This window comes from Ranitomeya imitator, chromosome 2 (assembly GCF_032444005.1).
Source record: "Ranitomeya imitator isolate aRanImi1 chromosome 2, aRanImi1.pri, whole genome shotgun sequence".
Taxonomy (NCBI): domain Eukaryota; kingdom Metazoa; phylum Chordata; class Amphibia; order Anura; family Dendrobatidae; genus Ranitomeya; species Ranitomeya imitator.
In genome coordinates, this window is record NC_091283.1 from 100,703,841 (window position 1) to 100,726,137 (window position 22,297).

Here is a 22,297-nt window from a genome sequence, read left to right on the forward strand (position 1 = left end):
GTTCTGCACATCAAATCGCAGTAAAACCCGCAGATATATTTTTGATCTGCGGGTTTTACTGCGATTTTGACCTCACAATGGAGGTCTATGGGTGCAGAACCGCTGCGGTTCAGGAAAAAGAATTGACATGCTCCTTCTTTTTTCCCGCAGCTATTCTGCGCGGCTTTTTACACGAAATTCCGGATCATGTGCACAGCAGTGACTGTTTTCCATAGGGTTACATTGTTATGTACCCTGCATGGAAAACAGCTGCGGAACCGCAGCGGCAATACCGCTGCGGTTCCGCAGTAAAAAACGCACTGTGTGAACATGGCCTAAATCTGAAAGGCTGCAGCATTTTTGAAGAAAGGGCTGGAAATACAAAGATGCAAAGCCGGTCACAGATTTATACCGCTCATGGTTGGGGCAACAGGAATCAGGTTCTCCTTCACGAAAAAAAAAGGACCATAAGACAAAAAAAGTTATACATTGAGGGAAGTGTTGCATTGTTTGAGCCCCCTTTAAAAAGGCTGACCAGTATGGAAAAAATAAATAAAAGTAAAATATTTGGGGGCCGATTCAAAAAAGCTTAAAAACACCAGTTTCAATCAGCTCCGCTAAAATGAATGGAGCTGGGGTGGGATGGGTCATGGCCATGCATGCTCAAATTAGGTGCCACCCTTTGTAAGCCAGAAATGCTGCTCCAGTTTCTGACTAGAGTAGCATTCCTGGCGCAGTGCACACTTACAGGGGAGGCGCCAAATTCAACACGTGGAATGCACCCCTTAATGGCCTTATCTGGTATTGCTGCTCATTTCCTTTGAGTGAATCCAGCTAAACTGCAATGACACAGGACATTTTTATTGGCACTAACACTAACACACTAACACACTAACACACTAACACTAACTAACACTAACTTCCGATGCAGTCATTTTGACTCCTAGCCATGGGCGGACACACCACATGTTCAGCCTGTGCAGCTGCACAGGGGCCCAGGAGGACAGGGGGCCCGATCAGCTGCTCAAATATCTTACTCTCTCATAGAGCCAGCGGCTGCATCTACACTAAGAGGAGAGGAAGGGGCCGCACCTGAGTGCACTGTTTTGCTGTCAGAGAGGGGCCTCTTCCTCTCCTCACAGTTGATGCAGCCGCTGGCTCTTTGATATGATGAAGGAGCCCGGGATACCTGGACACGCCCCCCTAGAATCCTTGGACATGCCTGCAGCTTCTCTTCCTGGTTCGTGCAGGGCAGGCAGGAACAGGCCTGGTAAGTATGGCTGATCTCAGCCAGTCCTGTCTCCTGCCTCCTCCTCATGGCCTCTGACTGCTGCTGGGACCAGCCTCTGAGCAGTCAGTACATCTGTCACCTCTGCTGCCTCCTGAGCAGTTCTGACAACTGAACTGCCTGAACAATGTTCACATGATCTATCACATCAATCCCCCCTGCCCCCTGTAGCTACCTCCACCTCCTGTACTGAGGGGGCTTTATTGAAAAACCGCTGCACTGGCCCATTCAGTTGCAGGAGCTGCAGTGTGCATGCTGCCTGAGTGGCCAGTGCAGCCATTCCTCAGTAAAGACCCCTCAGTACAGGGGTAGTAAGTGGCTACGGGGGGAGGGGAGATTGATGTGATGGCCGGTGCTCACATGGGTCAGACACATGACAGAACTTCTCAGGAGGAAGAAGTCTCAGATCCACTGACTGCGGGGAGAACACTCTGCAGCTATCAGAGGCAGGGCCGCCATCAGGGCATTACAGGCATCACTGCCGTATGGGGCCCGGTGATGAGGAGCAAAAAGGGGGGCCCGAGCGAGCACGCTGGCAGCCGGTCCGGTCCGCGCTCTGCTCGGGCCCCCCCTGACATTTTTATTCAGGCTGCGGCTGCAGTGCCACTGTGCTGTGCCTGCTGTCTCTAAATGAGCCTTGTACCTTTAAGGCGGCGGTGATTCATGGGCCCGCCCGCCGCAAGTAAGTGACGTCACACGCTGCCCTGCTCCACTTCCTCATTCCGGGACCAGAGCAGAGCAGCGTGCGGCGGCACACCACGTGGACGGCGGAGGCCGAGGGAGCAGAGAAGAGGCAGCGGGGGACCGCCGGACAACGAGGGACCCGGCGGAGGAGAAGAGGCAGGCGGCAGCGGGGGACCGGTCACCGGCAGAGGAGAAGAGGCAGAGGCAAGCGCCGGCGGCAGCGGGGCAGAAATGCTGGACTCAGTGGGGCAGAAATGCTGGACACAGTGGGGCAGAAATGCTGGACACAGTGGGGCAGAAATGCTGGACACAGTGGGGCAGAAATGCTGGACACAGTGGGGCAGAAATGCTGGACACAGTGGGGCAGAAATGCTGGACACAGTGGGGCAGAAATGCTGGACACAGTGGGGCAGAAATGCTGGACACAGTGGGGCAGAAATGCTGGACACAGTGGGGCAGAAATGCTGGACACAGTGGGGCAGAAATGCTGGACACAGTGGGGCAGAAATGCTGGACACAGTGGGGCAGAAATGCTGGACACAGTGGGGCAGAAATGCTGGACACAGTGGGGCAGAAATGCTGGACACAGTGGGGCAGAAATGCTGGACACAGTGGGGCAGAAATGCTGGACACAGTGGGGCAGAAATGCTGGACACAGTGGGGCAGAAATGCTGGACACAGTGGGGCAGAAATGCTGGACACAGTGGGGCAGAAATGCTGGACACAGTGGGGCAGAAATGCTGGACACAGTGGGGCAGAAATGCTGGACACAGTGGGGCAGAAATGCTGGACACAGTGGGGCAGAAATGCTGGACACAGTGGGGCAGAAATGCTGGACACAGTGGGGCAGAAATGCTGGACACAGTGGGGCAGAAATGCTGGACACAGTGGGGCAGAAATGCTGGACACAGTGGGGCAGAAATGCTGGACACAGTGGGGCAGAAATGCTGGACACAGTGGGGCAGAAATGCTGGACACAGTGGGGCAGAAATGCTGGACACAGTGGGGCAGAAATGCTGGACACAGTGGGGCAGAAATGCTGGACACAGTGGGGCAGAAATGCTGGACACAGTGGGGCAGAAATGCTGGACACAGTGGGGCAGAAATGCTGGACACAGTGGGGCAGAAATGCTGGACACAGTGGGGCAGAAATGCTGGACACAGTGGGGCAGAAATGCTGGACACAGTGGGGCAGAAATGCTGGACACAGTGGGGCAGAAATGCTGGACACAGTGACAGGGGCAGAATGCTGGACACAGTGGGGCAGAAATGCTGGACACAGTGACAGGGGCAGAATGCTGGACACAGTGACAGGGGCAGAATGCTGGACACAGTGACAGGGGCAGAATGCTGGACACAGTGACAGGGGCAGAATGCTGGACACAGTGACAGGGGCAGAATGCTGGACACAGTGACAGGGGCAGAATGCTGGACACAGTGACAGGGGCAGAATGCTGGACACAGTGACAGGGGCAGAATGCTGGACACAGTGACAGGGGCAGAATGCTGGACACAGTGACAGGGGCAGAATGCTGGACACAGTGACAGGGGCAGAATGCTGGACACAGTGACAGGGGTAGAATGCTGGACACAGTGACAGGGGTAGAATGCTGGACACAGTGACAGGGCCAGAATGCTGGACACAGTGACAGGGGCAGAATGCTGGACACAGTGACAGGGGCAGAATGCTGGACACAGTGACAGGGGCAGAATGCTGGACACAGTGACAGGGGCAGAATGCTGGACACAGTGACAGGGGTAGAATGCTGGACACAGTGACAGGGGCAGAATGCTGGACACAGTGACAGGGGCAGAATGCTGGACACAGTGACAGGGGCAGAATGCTGGACACAGTGACAGGGGCAGAATGCTGGACACAGTGACAGGGGCAGAATGCTGGACACAGTGACAGGGGCAGAATGCTGGACACAGTGACAGGGGCAGAATGCTGGACACAGTGACAGGGGCAGAATGCTGGACACAGTGACAGGGGCAGAATGTGAGACCCGGGGGCAGAATGCTGGACATTCGGGCAGAATGCTGGAAATTGGGGCAGAATGCGAGACACGGGGCAGAATGGAGATACAGGGCATGATTGGAGACACGGGGCAGGATGAAAGACATGGGGGCATGACTGGAGACAGATGGGGGAGGATTGGAGACAGATGGGGCAGAATGGAGACACAGGGGGCATGATTGGAGACAAGTGGCTGGATTTCAGACATGGGGCATGATTGGAGACAGATCGTGCAGGATCATGGGGCAGGATGGATATGATGCAGAAAGATGGGGCAGGATGGAGAGATCACATGGGGCGATCATATGGGGCAGGATGGGGAGATCATATGGGGCAGAATGGATACTCATGAGGGCAGGATGGGAGAACATGTGGCTGACGCCAGGAATGAGACACACGGTGGCCAGGCTGGGGGATATTATTACCATAGGGGCTAATTTAGGGATATTATTACTGCAGTGATGTATTTTATTTTTTGAGGACACGGTTTTAAATGGGGGGGCGGTCCTGTTACTGTGTAGAGTGACACTATGTCGCCTCTTTTTCTTCATGTGGTGTAATGTAGAAGGTGGGAAAAATTAAGTAATGTATTCTACAAGCGGAGCTCGAGATAACTGTGTTATTTCCTGCAGAGAGAAGTCCTGGCTGGATTAAATGATGGCGGTCTGTGCTGGATGAAAGATGAAGGACTTCACCTAGAGACGTCACTGGTGAGTCAGTGTGTTACCTATACACTGACACTATACACTGTATACTGTATACAGAGCTCCTGTGTATAATTTCATCATTGATCACTGTATTATCTGTACACAGACACTGCATACTAAGTACAGATCTCCTGTGTATAATGGCACTTATGGTGATAGTATGGTGCTTTTTTTTAATTACTGATCAGAATTGTAGTATTCAGTCACTATGTGGTGGTAATATGTGGTCTGGACATGGTGTTGCGGTATTTGTTCCTTGTATGTGATATTATCCGATCACTGTGGTGGTAATATGTCATCTGGTCATGGTGTAGCGGTATTTGTTCCTTGTATGTGATATTATTGGTCATTTTAAAAATTGAAAAATAAATAAAAATATACCTAAATTGTATTGCATATTTTAACAAATATTTAATAGGTTACAGTAGAGTAGGGCCCGGCCAAAAGTGTCTACCATGTTATGGTGGCGGCTTAAAAAAATCTTTTGGCCAAAACAAAAGCTGCTGGCTATATTTATGATCTGGTGATGGGAACTGTTGATGTGTGATAGGTGAGAAGTGGAGTTTTTCCAAGAGAGAGCGGTGGGTCTGTGGACAGTTCGAGGGGTGGAGCGTGGAGGCGGGGCTGGGGTGGAGCCTGGGCGGAGTCTCAAGGGGGCCCCGAAAATTTTGCCAGTACGGGGCCCCGAAATTTCTAGTGGCAGCCCTGATCAGAGGTAGTGAAGAGGCAGGAGGACTGGCGAGAGCTGGAGATCTGGCCAGTAAGTGCTGATGGAGGACTGAAGACCCCCAGGATGGAGCTGCTGGAGATGGAAGAATGCACCTGACAGAGGGACGGCACGTGTAAGTAACAAAATGTGTACAGACTTACTATCACCTATGTGTATTACCATACTTCTGTGCACCTGTTTGTAAAAGTATATATATATATATATATATATATATATATATATATATATATATATATATATATATATATATATATATATATATATATATATATATATATATATATATATATATATATATATACACACATATATATATAATATTGCCTGAGGGGTACTTCCGTCTGTCTGTCTGTAACTTCCGTAACGGAAATCCCGGGTTGCAGCCGGCTGCGACCAATCAGCAATATTGGGGCGGGAGTTAAACACTGCTTCACTTTTTGCTATTGATGCTGCCTATGCAGCATTAATAGTAAAAACGTATAATGTTAAAAATAATAATAAAAAAAACATTATGTTCTCACCTTCCGGCGTCTGCACCAGCCTTCCCGCTCCTTGCGCTCCGGTGCTAAGAATGCATTGCGGCAATGAGCCGAGATCACAACGTAGCGGTCTCGCTACATGATCACAGGTTATTGCCGCAAAGCATTACTGGGAACGGAGCGTCGCGAGGAGCATCGCTAAAGCCCTGCGCTGGATCCGGGAGCCACCGGAGGGTGAGTATAGAACTATTTTTTATTTTAATTGTTTTTTTTTTTTAACAGGAATATGGTGCAGACATTGCTATATACTACGTGCACTGTTATATACTATGTGGCTGTGTTATATACTACGTGGCTGTGTTATATACTATGTGGGCTATGTTATATACTGAGTAGAATCTGGTTTTTTTCATGTGTTGCAGAAGAACAAGACAAATTATCAGAGAAAAGGGCATGTAGCGCTATGCCTGACATGGTGTCCTTTCCTCCCTCCATGCAGGGACATCAGCTTACTCCCCGGCCCATGGCACTGTCTCCAGCATGCTCCTGCCTTCTACCTCCACTATGCACGCTGCACTGTGTCCCGATGGCGTGCCTAGGGTGCATGTGTGCGCACTCCCCTGTTCTAAAAGGGGCAGCACGTTTACATGGTAAATGCTCAGCTGGGAGGCATATAGCTAAATGTGTGTTCACTTGCAACGTGTCTCCCAGCCAAAAGCGTGGAGACATCCTGTATATAGGGCACCCCTAGTCTGATATAGTATCCCATATTCCATACCCTGTGTACTGATATTAGTGCTCGCTTCCTGTGACTGCTTCGGCGGTGTCTGTATCCTGAAATCGCATCTGCGGTACCGGTACCCTCCCGTCCCTTATTACGTAACATTCTCTCTATTTATGTATGGTGCCGTCCTTCATTATATAGCGTCTAGTGATGAGCGAATATACTCGTTACTCGAGATTTCTCGAGCATGCTCTGGGGTCCGCCAATTATTTTTTAGAGCTCGGAGATTTAGTATTCTTTGCCGCAGCTGAATGATTTACATCTGTTAGCCAGCATAAGTACATGTGGGGGTTGCCTGGTTGCTAGGGAATCCCCACATGTACTTATGCTGGCTAACAGATGTAAATCATTTAGCTGCGGCAAGAAAAACTAAATCTCCAAGCACTAAAAAATACTTGGAGGACACCCGAGCGTGCTCGAGAAATCTCGAGTAATGAGTATATTCGCTCATCACTAATGGCGTTCTTTTATGTGGAGCGCCGTCCATTATTACACAGTATCATCTCTTGTCATCTACAGCACCGTCCCTTACATTGAGTATTATCATTATTTTTGTTATTCACAGCGTCTTCTCTTTATTGCATGGTGTCCTCTCCTGTAAAATGACTGCTGAGGGAGCAGCATCTGACCAGAAGACCAGTCCATCAGCCGCATCATCACAAAAGAAGCTTTCCAATGCTCCATCAGCCATCATTTCAGTTTATATCTAACAGGAGTGGATGATATGTAATAAAGAACAGGGAGATATAAATAACAAAAAAAATGAGAATCTGATATGTAAGGGATGGTGCTGTACATAACAAGAGGGAACTATATGATAAGGGATGGTGCTATACATAAAGAGAGAGCACTGTGTAATAAGGGGCCGCAATATATATGAGAGGAGACTGTAAAAAAAATATGTATATCTGTAGCTTGGTCACGATGAAAGGAGGGGGGGCCCAGATACATTTCTTGCACAGGGGCCCTAAGCTGTCTGTGTCCGCCCCTGCTCCTAGCGACTTTTATTTCTCTGAATTTTGGCTTGAGTCTCTGTGACTTTTACTCATTTAGGATGCGAAAAAAAAAAAAAAAAAAGATTGTGACAAAATACATTTAAAAAAAATGTTGTTTTTTTTTCTTCAAAATTTACATTTAATTACCAAAGGGAGTAATTTTGACTCCCTACTATATTATGCAAGTCTTGGTCGGTGAATGTTATTTCTTTTAATTTTCATTCACCTGTATGTTTACAATAAATGTTGGCTTAGACTTAGAATAATTAGCATTTTTTCAAATACGCTTAACATATACAGGACATCCATCAGTGAAGTCTCGAGTGGACTACATAATGTCTGTAGAATACGGCTTGCAGTTTTGTTTTTTTTTTCATTGCTCATATGACTAGAAGAACTGCGCTAAAGCCTGATGATATTCTTGCTATTATACATTCTATAAATTAAAGGGAACCTGTCGCCCCCCCTCAGGCATTTGTAACTAAAAGAGCCACCTTGTGCAGCACTAATGCTGCATTCTGACAAGGTGGCTTTTTAGTTACAAACACCTGCACTCGCTGAAATAAACACTTATAAAATGTGCCCCCCCATACCCTGAAATCGTGCCGGGATCGGGACTTTCCTTCCTAATTAGACGCAGCACAGCCGTCACTCCGGGCCTGTGCGCGCCGGGCGTCGCCTCCTCTTGCAGCATTATCATCCCCGGCGCCTGCGCTGTAAGTATGAAGGGCAGCGCAACTGCGCATGCCCGGAAAAAAAAACAACTTACAGCTCAGGCGCCGCGGACGATAATGCAGCAAGAGGAGGCGACGCCCGGTGCGCACAGGCCCAGAGTGACAGCTGTGCTGCGTCTAATTAGGAAGGAAAGTCCCGCCCCGGGACGATTTCAGGGTATGGGGGGGCACATTTTATAAGTGTTTATTTCAGCATGTGCAGGCCTTTGTAACTAAAAAGCCACCTTGTCAGAATGCAGCATTAGTGCTGCACGAGGTGGCTCTTTTAGTTACAAACGCCTGAGGGGGGAGGGGGGGGTGACAGGTTCCCTTTAAAGTTACAACAATACCAGGAGCAAGGAACTCTAAAAATAAACGAAAACAAAACCTGGAGTCAAAATGACTCCATTCAGTAGTTCTGGGGGGGGGGGGGGGGGGGACGGAGAAATCACCAGTCTGGTAGTCTTAGTGTTAAACTGTAGAGTTTCAACGAGCTACCGAGTCAACTCACAGGAGTGTTCCAGATACAACCGCCAAATTGATCTTTGGTGGGAGCATCGACACCCCCAGCTATCTACTGGTGAGGACAGAGCAGCGTGTATTTGGCCATCTCCATCACTCCAATAATGCCTGAATTGTGGTGGTGCACACAAGAGACTGAAGGCCGGGGTAACACTTGCGAGTTCAATGCGAGAGACTCGCGCAAGTTTCTCGCCTCAGTACTCTACACTGCTGCCGGCAACGGCTACATGTATTTCCATGCAGCTGAACGCTCCGGTCCCGAGTGCCGTAAGCAGTGTCTGGTATTGAGGCGAGTCTCTCGCATTGCACTCGCAAGCGTGACCCCGGCCTAAAGTGGAGACACGGGATCTCAGGTCTGTTTTCCAGTGGTGGTCTTAGAGGACGGACCTCCACCTAGCTACTAATTACCACTTTCGTAATGGATAGACGTTAGCTCATTATCCGAAGTATAAACTTCACATAAATGGAGGACTACACACCAACTTGTCCCATGTAATATGATGTAACTGATGTGCCATTCTTTTACGGCGATATGCTAACTGTGAAACGATCTGACTATTCGTTAGGTAACCACCTAATTTGCAGTTTCATCCTAAACAGAGTTCTAAAATGTGTGCTGTCTACTAGGAATTTAATTGACAACGAGCAAAGATGAATGAATATGTACACCAAGTTATTTTCTTCCTTCTCCCCATTATAAATCATAATTGTATGGGGAGACAAATACTAGAGATAGGAGCTGAACGCGTTGGGCCGCCGTCACGGCCTTGTTTCTCTAGACAGGTTTATTAGATTATGGAGGGTGGCGTGTTCAGGTAACAGCAGAAAGGCATTGCAGATGGATTAGGGAATATTGAATAAGGAAGTATCCGCCATTACAGGCAGATTAGAATGAGCCAGACTCAGACAACCGCACAGTATCATCTGAAAAGATGAAATATAGAGAAAATAAAGAGAAGTAACAGATAGGAGCGCTTATTAAGGCAGGTCTGGAAAGCACATGTTCGGTTTTCATTAATAAATAATCCAATGAGGCAAGAAGGCTCAGAAATGCGGTTTAAATAGCAGAAAATATGATTTCAGCCGGTTTTAGGCGATAGATCATATGAGCCGCATAGTGAGGCGTCGCACCCTGGCGGTTTGCAGCCAGCCCCTTCCTTGTAATAAGGTCCTTGACTCATCCATCAGTCTTTGACAAGTAATTTGCTTAGTTCATGCAGAGAAACAGAAACAAATCCTATCTACTTGTCAACAGCCGATAGTTCATGAGCAGCGGATGGGAGAAGCTCAGGATTAGCATGTCTGAACACTATGAAATAGCAACACAGTGTGGACCCATCATTGCAACAAGATGCTGCTCATGGATTTACAACTAAGCATGAGTCTTCTTGAATCGCAAAGGGTTTTTTTTGCATTTTTTGTAAACAAAATATATATTTATATTTTGTATTTGGGATCAGGTATACAATATTTTTACCGTGAATATTAGGGTACGATAAAGAGGTAAAAATTTTACATCCCAGAAATAGAGACCCATAAAATCAAATTGAAAAGGCCAATTTTCTGCAAGCACTGTAGCATGCAGTGTACAATATATTACATTTATTTATTATTTTTCTCACTTATATAGCGCCATTCATTCCACAGCGCTTTACAAGCATTATCCTGCTCAGCTCGCAGCTTCTGGAGCTGTCAAGAGAACATATACGTAATCAAGTAATGACTAGATTTGCCTGCCCAGAAAACCCCTTTGAAAAGGAAGGTGTCTCCAGCAAATGACCCATTGTCAGGTTTTAGTGTTAAATGTATTTTTTTATATACCGTGTATTTATTTCAGTCTCAGATCACAATCTGTGCCAACAAATTGAAAATCTTGCAGCTTTCACACTGGCCTATGTTTTCTACAGGTTTTCAAGAAATTGTCCAGTACTAGGACAACTCCTTCTCATCTCCATGCTTGTCCCCGATAAAATAAAAAAAAGTTATACTCTCCTTCCTTGCCGGGGCTGTTCCAGCGGTGTCAGCACTCGCGTGCGGTAGTTAGAACACATGAGCCCAATCAGCGCTGGGATCACGGTCTCCACCTTCGTACATACTTAACATGAAGAGGAAGTCAGATCAGCGGCAGCCCGGACCTCCTCTTCATGTTTAATTCATACGAAGGAGGAGACCCGTGACGCCGGCACTGATTGGGCACCAGGCTCCCATGCCATAATAACCGCATTAGTGCCCCTGGAACGAGAGTTCCGACATTGCTGGAACTACGCCGAAACGGGAGGCGAGTATAGGCTTTATTATTTAACACTTAGATTAAGAAGGTGTTGTCCTAGTAGTGGACAACCCATTTAATTTTCCTTTTCAGGAAGTAACAAGTACGTTAGCAACAACAGACTGACTCAGACCCCATCTTTTGTACTGGAGCATATAATGAGCCTGTGCAAAGGTCACGGTGCAGGAAGGCGGAACAAGGCGACTGGTAGATCCTGCTTTATCAGCTGTGTATAGAGGTGTTACCTGTCACTGCAATCCTGCCTCTGCTGATATGGAGCCTGCTGAAAACACTTCCTAAAAAGAATGGAAGCGGGAGTAAAAAAAAAAAAAAGTCCCAGTGCAGTGGCCACTTTGAAAAATGCAAGAATCGCAAGTTACAGCTTAAACGGAATACATGGAAAAAAAAAAAAAAGTAAAACAAAAGCCAAACATATTACACAAAAACATGATGTAAACAATAGGTTGTTTATTGACAACGCATTCCTTTTAAGTCTATACATTTAGGGCAGGGTCCGGCTGTGGAAGATCATGTCAGCTGCTTGGCCAGATGAGATGTAAAATATAATGTAGGCTATAACTTCCAGTTTTGTTTCAGGAAATAACACATGTACACTAGCAGGAAGGTTTGAAAGTTTTCCTGCCGAATATTAAAATGAACATTTTAACTCCTTCCCATCCAGTGATGTACCTGTACATTACTCGTAGACTTTTTATGAAGTCCAGCCACAGGTGGACTTCATAGGAGAATATTATTTTGATTACCGTATTTTTCGGACTAAAAGACGCACTTTTTCCCCCCAAAAAAAGGGGGGAAAATGGGGGGTGCGTCTAATAGTCGCAATGCAGGCTTACCTAGGTGGCAGAGGTGCGGTGGCAGAGGTCCGGTGGCAGAGGTGCGGTGGCGGGGGTGTGGCGGCAGAGGAGGCGCAGTAAGCGGGGTCCCTTTCCCCGGTATGGTGATGCAGCAGGCCCGGTATGCAGCAGAGCCGGGTGAATCCTCTTGTTATCGGTGGTGGCGGCCATTTTCCAGAGGCCGCGTGTGCGCAGATGGAGCGCTCGGCTTCCCGGGGCTTCAGGAAAACGGCCGCCGCGATCTCCATCTGCGCACGCGCGGCCTCCCGCGGCCATTTTCCTGAAGCCCCGGGAGCAGAGCGCTTCATCTGCACACGCGCGGCCTCAGGAAGATGGCCGCGCCCACCGATAACAAGAGGATTCACCCGGCTCTGCTGCATACCGGGCCTGCTGCATCACCATACCGGGGAAAGGGACCCCGCTTCCTGCGCCTCCTCTGCTGCCACACCCCCGCCACCGCACCTCTGCCACCTAGGTAAGCCTGCATGGTACGCCAGGGACCCCTCTCACTGCACCTCCTCATCCCAGCACCTCCTCATCCCAGCACCTCCTCATCCCAGCACCTCCTCATCCCAGCACCTCCTCATCCCAGCACCTCCTCATCCCAGCACCTCCTCATCCCAGCACCTCCTCATCCCAGCACCTCCTCATCCCAGCACCTCCTCATCCCAGCACCTCCTCATCCCAGCACCTCCTCATCCCAGCACCTCCTCATCCCAGCACCTCCTCATCCCAGCACCTCCTCATCCCAGCACCTCCTCATCCCAGCATCACCCCACCTTGCCTCCTGTGACCCTGCTCTGCCACCGCCATAAGATACTGTAAATTCGGACAATAAGACGGACCCCCATGTTATAAAAAAATCTTTTTTTCTGCAATTTTCACCCCAAATTTGGGGTGCGTCTTATGGTCCGGTGCGTCTTATAGTCCGAAAAATACGGTATATACTGTGATATAGTTGTATTGCAGTATATAAAACAAGGAATTGCAAATTTAGCCCCCTAAGTGGGCTGAAGAAAAAAAAAGTGAAAAAATAAAGTTTGTAAAATAAGAAAAAAAGTAAACAATAAATACAATATTTACAATTTGAATCGATCCCCTTTCGAAATAAAACAAATTAAAATAATTAGCATTTTTTTAAATTTACAAGAGTCCAATTAATCAAAATATAAAAGTAATTAGCCAGTATGGTCAACATCTTAACGCGGAAAAGAAAATTAAATACAAAAACCTCCAAACAAAAAAGAAATAAAGACAGTAAAAAGTAAAATGTTATCAAACAAAAAAAAAATTCTTAACTACACAAAAATGAAATCCCTCAAGAAAAACGTTATGAGACTTACAAAATCAAGACACAATTTTTTTTTTCTAAACCATATCTGAAAACGATGAATACTGCCAGTATAGAGGCCAGACAGTGTCCATACAGGGCCTCCGTCAAGGGAGGGGTTACATTAGTGATACCTCAAAAATGAAGATGCGCAACTTTATTGAAACAACTTTAGTAGGAACTTGCGACTGCGAAAAAAAAAGAAAAGATTTTTTGGCTGTGTAGTTGAGGGGCACTTAGGTCTATAGGTCGCCTTCTGTGGTCCTATAGCTCAACTGGGACCAGGGATAAGAGACTTTGTGAAACAATAAGACTGGGTGAGCTGTAATCCTTTAGGTACCTTCACACAACGATTTCGTTAACGATATCGTTGCAACGTCACGCTTTTTTTTTCCTATTGGTCAGAGACTGCCGAACACAGGTGTCGGCATTAGCTGACCAATAAGTAAGTGCACTTACGCTATATATGCTGGACACGACTTGTATATCATCATTTCCCCTGACGAAGCCACCAGGAGTGGCGATACGCGTAGGGAGCTTCCAGACCCTGTCTCCTAGTGAGTATATTACTTATTTATCTTCACATGTAGTGGGTGATGCCTGTGGTTCCATTTCTGTCTTTTGTTTTTTTTTTTCTCTAAATGTATCATAATATTGTTTATGTGCATTTCCATGCCCACAATATATGAAGGGCTCATTGTTTAGTACTTAGTGGACATATTAAATGGATATCTGCATGTTCTTAATTAGTCATCTAAACCTTGGGATATCATAGTATTATTATATGTAACAAGAGCCGGATATCTATTTTGGACATTATTAAACCACGTCAGGACGGCACCACAGGACACTTATCTGCATTGCTCTGACTTTATACTATTTTGCAACTCACGGAGCTACGCCACAGGATTATTTTTCCTAGGGGGTCTGGTTTCTATCATGTCCCCATACAGAGGACATTGAAAGTAGTGTGTATAGGCATATGTTTTATGCTGTTTTTAATGTATGTTTTTAAAGTTTAGCACTGAAGTTTTGGTCTCAATAAAGATTTGTTTATATTGATTACATTGGCTCAGTGTGCACCTCTTTGCGCTTCTCTTTTCTTCTTTCTTTATAGTACTGTATTTATAAGCGCATTGGTAGCACCGGGCATATATGGTGAGAAATATTTAGGTGGTGCCCGCTCGACTTTCTTTTTCTGTCACGCTTTTTGTGACGTAGCAACGATCCTGCTAACGATCTCCTTATGTGTGACAGCGACCAACAATTAGGCCCCTGCTGGGAGATTGTTGGTCACTGATCACCCGTTGTCATCACTGGATCGGCGTGTGTGACGCCGATCCAGCAATGTGTTCACTGGTAACCAGGTTAAAAATCGGGTTGCTAAGCGCAGGGCCGCGCTTAGTAACCCGATATTTACCCTGGTTACCATTGTAAAAGTAAAAAAAAAAAAAAAAAAAAAAAAAAAAAAACAGTACATACTCACATTCCGATGTCTGTCACGTCCCCTGCCGTCAGCTTCCCTGCACTGACTGTCAGCCGTAAAGCAGAGCACAGCGGTGACGTCACCGTTGTGCTCTGCTTTACGGCCGGTGCTGACAGTCAGTGCGGGAAGCTGACGCCAGGGGACGTGACAGACATCGGAATGTGAGTATGTACTGTTTTTTTTTTTTTTTTTTTACTTTTACAATGGTAACCAGGGTAAATATCGGGTTACTAAGCGCGGCCCTGAAGACAGTTTCAACGATGCCGAAGTCGTTCCCCTGATCGTTGGTCGCTGGAGAGAGCTGTCTGTGTGACAGCTCCCCAGCGACCACACAACGACTTACCAACGATCACGGCCAGGTCGTATCGCTGGTCGTGATCGTTGGTAAGTCGTTTAGTGTAACGGTACCTTTACGCAACTATAAAGAGTCATAGAAAATGTCATTAAATGGAATCTGTCAGCAGGTTTTTACGAAGTAATCAGAGGACAACATGAGGTAGGGATTAAGACACTGAATTAAACAATGTCTCGCATGTCAGGCTGTGTGCCGTTTACTTACGTTGAAGGTTTTATCACCTAATGATTATCATTGGCTGGACTACATCAGCACGTGCATGCTAGTCTGACTCTGCCCCTCCATGTTATAAGCAGCTCACTGTCTATAGACAATGTAAAGGCAGAGCCTGGTCTAGGCAGGGGCAGCTTTTCAGTTCTGCTGTATTGCTAAATCTAAAAAAATTTCTGTGTCATAACTGCTACACCAAGTAATCTAAGTGATACATAATTGGATTCAGGGTCTCTTTGCCTAAATTATGACGCTCTCGGATGAGGTAACAAGTTCACTTTACGCATTGGGAAGCAACTTCATTGTCTCGGTTCCCCCTTACATTGACATATTCATCTGAGCCATACCAAAAACACGGCAGAAATACTTTACCAAGGGAAGGCAGTCTCTTCACCTGCGAATTCCCTGGAGTTGGGAGCGTTCTAGAGACGTAACTCTTCTTCACAGCATACTGTTGTAGCAAGACTACATTGTTCACCTGGAGAGTGTTGTACCATTCTGGACAGAGGGAATTCCAAAGTACAAGAGACATCATACCAGAGTGATCGGCAACCTCAAAGTAAGCCTGGAAACAAGGAAATAGTCATTAAAAACAGTACATCTACTCTCATGTAATTAGTAAAACAAAAAAAAAAAAAATCTGCCTATGCATTCATTTTAAACACTTCATGACCAAATTCGCATTTTTGTTTTTTTCCTCCCCTTCTTACAGGAGCACTATCTTTTTTATATTTCCATCGACATGGGCACATGAGGGCTTATATTTTGCGGGAATATTTGTAGTTTTGAATGACAGTTCATTTTATCATATATTGTACAGGGGGGGGGAAACAAAAAAAAGTAATTGAATCATTGTTTTTAGGGTTTTTTTTTTAGAGCATGCAAACTGCAGTAAAAAAAAGAAAAGCAATGGTATCTCCAAGTCCGTACAATCACAGCGATAAACATTCTTTTTAATACTTCTTAAAAGAAAAAACTAAAAGAAAAAAAAAAAAACCAAAACCCTGAGCTTTGGAAGGAAAAAAATAAAACAAATGGTTTGTTTTTTCATTTTCGGAGACGTGCCTTTTTTTATTTTCCTGATGATAGATGTGTGATGGCTGTTTATTTTGGGAAGCGAGCTGCATTTTTATTAATTAGCACCATTTAGGGGTACATTTTTTAGGGAAGATGCAGTGACCAACAAACCAATTTTTATTTTTTTAAATTCTTGCAGTTAAATAATTTATCATCGAAGTTTTGCAAACAGGGCACATACCAAATATGCTAATTTGTTCTTGACTGAAAACAGGTAGCCTACGTTAGTGTCTGTAGAATATATGTTACATTTTGAAAAAATTGTATTATTTTATTTTTTTGGTCAATTTTTTTTTCCAGCCCCTATAGGGCACATGAATGTGTAGCATATAGTGAAAATAATGGTCGACGAAGCCCAGCTATCGGAATACTTAAGTTGGCAGCTATGGGAACCCATTAGCACACAAACTGCATTGTAGGGGGGAGTTAAAGGACATCCATATGGATGCCTCACTGGATTCACATCTCTTAGTCCCTTGACGATTTTACAGGTTAACAGCAGTGGGCAGAGCTCAGCTTCACTGGTGACTTTTAAAGGCACGTGATGGCTGATTAAAATCAGCAATCATCTGCTGGGAAAGAAGCGGGCTCGGCGTGCTAGTCTGTATCAAAAGCAGAGACATATCATATGACGTAAATGTACTTCATGTGTCATGAAGGGTTAAATACTCTGTTGGAGATTGATAGCGGCATTTAAAAAGTTTGCGTAAATTTGACTTTAAAAAAAAACTAACCAGGTGATCTGTGTAGGCATTGGTATTGTGTTTCTCTAAAAATACAGCGTTAATGATATATGTCGGTTGTGCTTTGTAGAGTTAAAGGGGTACAGCCAACTAATAATGTAATGGCATATTGTTAGAATATACCTATACTTAACTATTCATAAGGGACCCAGCTCTGGGACCGCCACCGATCCAGGGAATGAAGAGGATGCAAAGCTTGGTGGGCTCTAGAGGTTGGAATTCCACCGATCATAGTGATGGCATATACTTGTGTATTGTGTCTGACAAATTAAAGGCCAACAGTCTGTATCTCATTATCTACTGAAGGCCTTTTCTTACTTGGTAAGGGTAATCTGTCCTCTGCTCAGGTTTGCCGAAGTAGCGAAGTCTGGATTTGTGCATGACCCGTACACGCAGAGGAGGTAAGGTTATTTTTGAGAGCCCTGTCAATTCCAGCTTCTGCAATGAGCAAACTTTGGTCTCTGTGAGGAAACAAACAATGTGGCATTAGTCATAACCAACACAAATTCAATAAAAGGCATGAGGCAGCAAAACACATATACGCCTGAAGTAAAAGGAAACTGCAACAGCTGTAAGACTTCTAGAGATATTGGCCAAATGATACAGCTAAAACTACCAAAACCGTGAGGAAAGCCTTATAGTCACACATCATCTAGCCTATCGAGAAGTGAGATCTTTCCCCTATTTTTTTTATAGCATCATATTTGGGGAAGGTAATGTTTACCACTGGTCTCCAAACATTCGAACTTCCCCCTCTGATAATATGCTTTCAGATGACCTTAAAGGACTTGGGTCATCAATATGATATTGGTGGTGGTCCCACATTTCCATCTACCAGCTGATATTTTCTCTGAAAGCAGCTGTATAGAAACAATCTACAGGGCTTACGTTGGTGGTGGTCCGACACCCCCTGTGACCACCCGAAATCTGCTCTGGCAGCAGCTGTATTGAAACAATCTGGAGAGCAAACCTTGGTGGTGGTCAGACCTCCCCGTTAACCATTTGATATCCGCTCTAGCTGCATAGAAACTATCTAAGGATCTTACGTTGGTGGTGGTCCCACACCCCCATGGACGAGTCGATATCTGCTCTGGCAGCTGAACAAAAAAAAAAAAAATCTACAGAGCTTATACTGGTGGCTGATGCGGAGTACTATAATTGATCTCACTATGGATGTTATCCAAATAAAAGTCCCGGACCACCCTTTCAATGCATCCTGCATAAATCCCCGGGGCATTATTGCTACTCTTTTGCACATATACATTATAGATGTGAGGGTTTTGTATGAATGACTGTTCCTGGTTTCCTTCTTTACAAAAGGGGATGTGGTGCCACCAAAAGATATTTTGTGCCAAAAATAAAAATTGTGCCAACCACCACAAACAAGCATTTTATTGATTGATCACTAGGCAATGAACAGGAACAAATCGAATAGGAGCCGAGCCATAGCCATTAGATATTGAGCACAGCTGTGGTGTTCCGCTCTGTACACCGCTCATATCCGGACGCCACCAGTGCGAATAACAGCTGACAGGTGAGAGCGTCGGGTGGTGAGCCCCCACAGATCATATATTGATGAAGGATAAATCAATATTAAAGTAATGGACAAACCCTTTAATACCAACTGTATTTATTATAAAACCCTAGTCCACGTGCTCATCATTTCTGCCTTGACTACTGCAACCTCCTACTCTCAGGCCTCCCCTCTAGCATCGCTCCAATATATCCTAAACACTGCTGCCCGACTAATCCACCTGTCCCCCCGTTATTCCCCAGCCTTTCCTCTCTGCCAAGCCTTTCACTGACTTCCTATTGTCCAGAGGCTCCAGTTCAAAACCCTAACTATGACATACAAAGCCATCCACAACCTGTCTGTGACATGGTCTCCCATTACTTACCCACACGCAACCTTCGATCCTCTCAAGACCTCCATCTCTGCTCCCCTCTTATCTCTTCTTCCCACAATTGCATACAAGATTTCTCCCATGCTTCCCCCATATTCTGTAACTCTCTACCCCAACACATCAGACTCTCACCTACCACGGAATCCTTCAAAAGGAACTTGAAGACTCACCTCTTCCGACAAGCCTACAGCCTGCAGTGATCCTGAACCTACTGAACCGCCGCCCAACCTGCCCTACCCTCTCCTAGTGTATCTTCACCCATCCCCTGCAGACTGTGAGCCCTTGTGGGCAGGGTCTTCTCCTTCTGGAGCGGTGTGTGCCTTGTATTGCTCATGGAATAAGCGGTGCTATAAAAATGAATAATAATATTAATTTAATAGAAATTGTGGGGTGTAATGAAAGGGTCACTTCTATTACTGGACTACAAATCATCTTCATGCAATACTATGCAGGTGGTGTATTCAGTATGTAATTACTGGGAGTTGCACACAAACTTGCTTATCCCACTTTATGCTGCAACATAGATATGGGGGTCTATTCACATATATCCCTTCTACCACCACACATCAAAACCAGCATTTCCTACCATTTTCATGCACATACCATGTATGTGCTTAGCAAGCATCCCCGACAGCTTAACATTATCAGTAGTTTGATCCTTTGAAACAAGAAACATTAAAGAGGTTTTCCCACCACTGGGCATCCCCAGCTTAATCAAATCAGGACCTCAATTAAAATGAAATCCAGTGGATACTCCCCTCCCACAGCGGCACCATTCCAGGAATGTCACCAGTGTTCCCTGAAGACGACATGACACTTGTGTGGCGAGGGGTCGGTAGGTTATTTTAACAGTTGAGCATCTGCTGAAGATCCACAATGTTATTATTTGGGTCCTCGTGTAAAGCTTAGCTGCAGGCGGAGATCAACAGACCAAGATTTTCACTATAGAAATACATAGGAAATGTAATCAGTTGATGGGTGTCATATACAGGGCGATTATAAAAGGTTCATTGGGTTTCAAAGAAGTACATTTCAATGTGCATCACATGCTCCATAGTGAATGGTACAGGATAACTAACAGACGCTCCAAGTTTGGCACATAATGTTTACAACTGTTCTCCGTGTCCTCCTTTTACCACACGACACATCTATGCGGTGATCCAGTTTGACCCAAACACACTGCAGCAAGTCCCCCGTCGATGGCCATTAGAGTGGCGGTAATGCGGTCCGGGAGCTCATCCAGTGTTGATGGAAAAGGCGACACATACACAATGTCTTCCCCCAAAGGAAAAAGTCACACATTGTCAGATCTGGAGACATGGGGGGCCATCTGAAGAGTACCATGTCAATGCTAGTACAGAACCCAATCCACCAGTTTCGGAGCCCCTCGCTGAGCTGGCAAAGCACCTCTAAACGCCAATGGGGTGGAGCTCAACTTGTTGGAAAATGATGTTTCTGGAATCAATTCTCAATTCCGGAAACAACCATAACTAAAATATCAAGGTACGATGTACCCTTCACCGTTTTCAGCATGTAAAAAAAGAAAAAAAAAAAAAAAAAAAAGGCCCGTACACCTTTGTTTCAAGATTGTATAAAAGAATCTCTTGATTTCCACAGGGGCGTTAGGATTGTTCAGTGCCCATATTCGAACATTGCGACTGTTCATCTTTCTGCTTAAACACGAACAAAAGTATATTTTAATCAACAGATCTTGGAATAAAAATGAACTCCACAATTGGATATGTTAAAAAAAAAAAAAAAATAATAATAATTTTATAAATGTGCTGCTGTGTAATGGCTGTGTCTGACCTGCAGGAACATGGTTTGAACATACACAGCTCCTGGGCAGGGGGGAAGCAAAAGAATATACAGACATTTCAGCAGGGAATCACAGTTGATTCTTTCTTTGAGGTAAAATACCTTTTTAAAAAACAGGCAGTGAAATGTTTTACCCTCACTGAAAGAATCAGCTGTGATCCCCTGCTGTCCTGTCTGTATACTCTTTATCTTCCTCCTCTGCCCAGGAGCAGTGGTATGATCAGACCACGTCTCTGCATGGTCAGACACGGCCATTACACAGTACACAGCAGGGGCACATTTATAAGATCATCTCCGCACAGGAACATCTTATTTTTGTTTAAACACATCCAATTGTGGAGTTTATTTTTATTCCAAGATCAGTTGAATAAAATATACTTTTCTTCGTGGCACAACCCCTTTAAGTGGAAGGTTGCCTCATCACTGAACACTAGCCAAGAAAAGAATGTGTCATCTTTCAAAGCTGCCTGAAAAAGTGCACAGAGTTTGTATCAGATGCCCGGATAGGCTGGCCGCAAATGTTGCAATAGTTGTAAACGATATGGTCTCTTTTCTTCCAGTCGGCTGAGGAATGCCAAGTTCACGACTTGCTCAACGTGTTTATTTCTGTGGGCTATTTGCAAAGGTCTCTAGAACCTTCGGTGGTCCAGGACTTAGGTTTCCACAAGCATCCTGTGTCCTTACATTGTCGATACCACCGCAGAATGCTCTGGTGACCAAATGGGTCACTTTCACACTGTCTTTGGACCAAATCGATTTACACTGCTCATACTCTAACACAAAGAGTATGTGCGCACGTTGCGGATTTTGCGTTTTTTGCCTTGCAGAAATGCTGCAGATCCGCAAGTGATTTACAGTACAATGTACAGTACAGACCAAAAGTTTGGACACCTTCTCATTTAAAGATTTTTCTGTATTTTCATGACTATGAAAATTGTACATTCAAACTGAAGGCATCAAAACTATGAATTAACACATGTGGAATTATATACTTAACAAAAAAGTGTGAAACAACTGAAATTATGTTTTATATTCTAGGTTCTTCAAAGTAGCCACCTTTTGCTTTGATGACTGCTTTGCACACTCTTGGCATTCTCTTGATGAGCTTCAAGAGGTAGTCACCGGAAATGGTTTTCACTTTACACGTGTGCCCTGTCAGGTTTAATAAGTGGGATTTCTTGCCTTATAAATAGGGTTGTCACCATCAGTTGTGTTGAGCAGAAGTCTGGTGGATACACAGCTGATAATCCTACTGAATAGACTGTTAAGGTATGTTTCCACGTTCAGGAAACGCTGCGTTTTTGACGCTGCGTTGAGCCGCAGCGTCAAAAACACAGCGTCCAGATGTTACAG

At 45.3% G+C, this 22,297-nt stretch overlaps 1 protein-coding gene across 3 annotated transcripts in view; it reads right to left on the reverse strand.

The window, feature by feature from the left end:
- The window catches only part of RADX (RPA1 related single stranded DNA binding protein, X-linked), a 106,380-nt gene that overhangs the window by 75,776 nt on the left and 8,307 nt on the right, over window positions 1-22,297 (reverse strand). For all 3 annotated transcript variants that reach the window (XM_069747073.1, XM_069747072.1, XM_069747074.1), the window contains exons 2-3: window positions 17,541-17,683; window positions 15,775-15,967 (exon numbers count right to left, since the gene is read on the reverse strand). In XM_069747073.1, coding sequence (XP_069603174.1) covers window positions 15,775-15,967; window positions 17,541-17,683 — 336 coding nt within the window. The remainder of the gene's footprint in view (window positions 1-15,774; window positions 15,968-17,540; window positions 17,684-22,297) is intronic.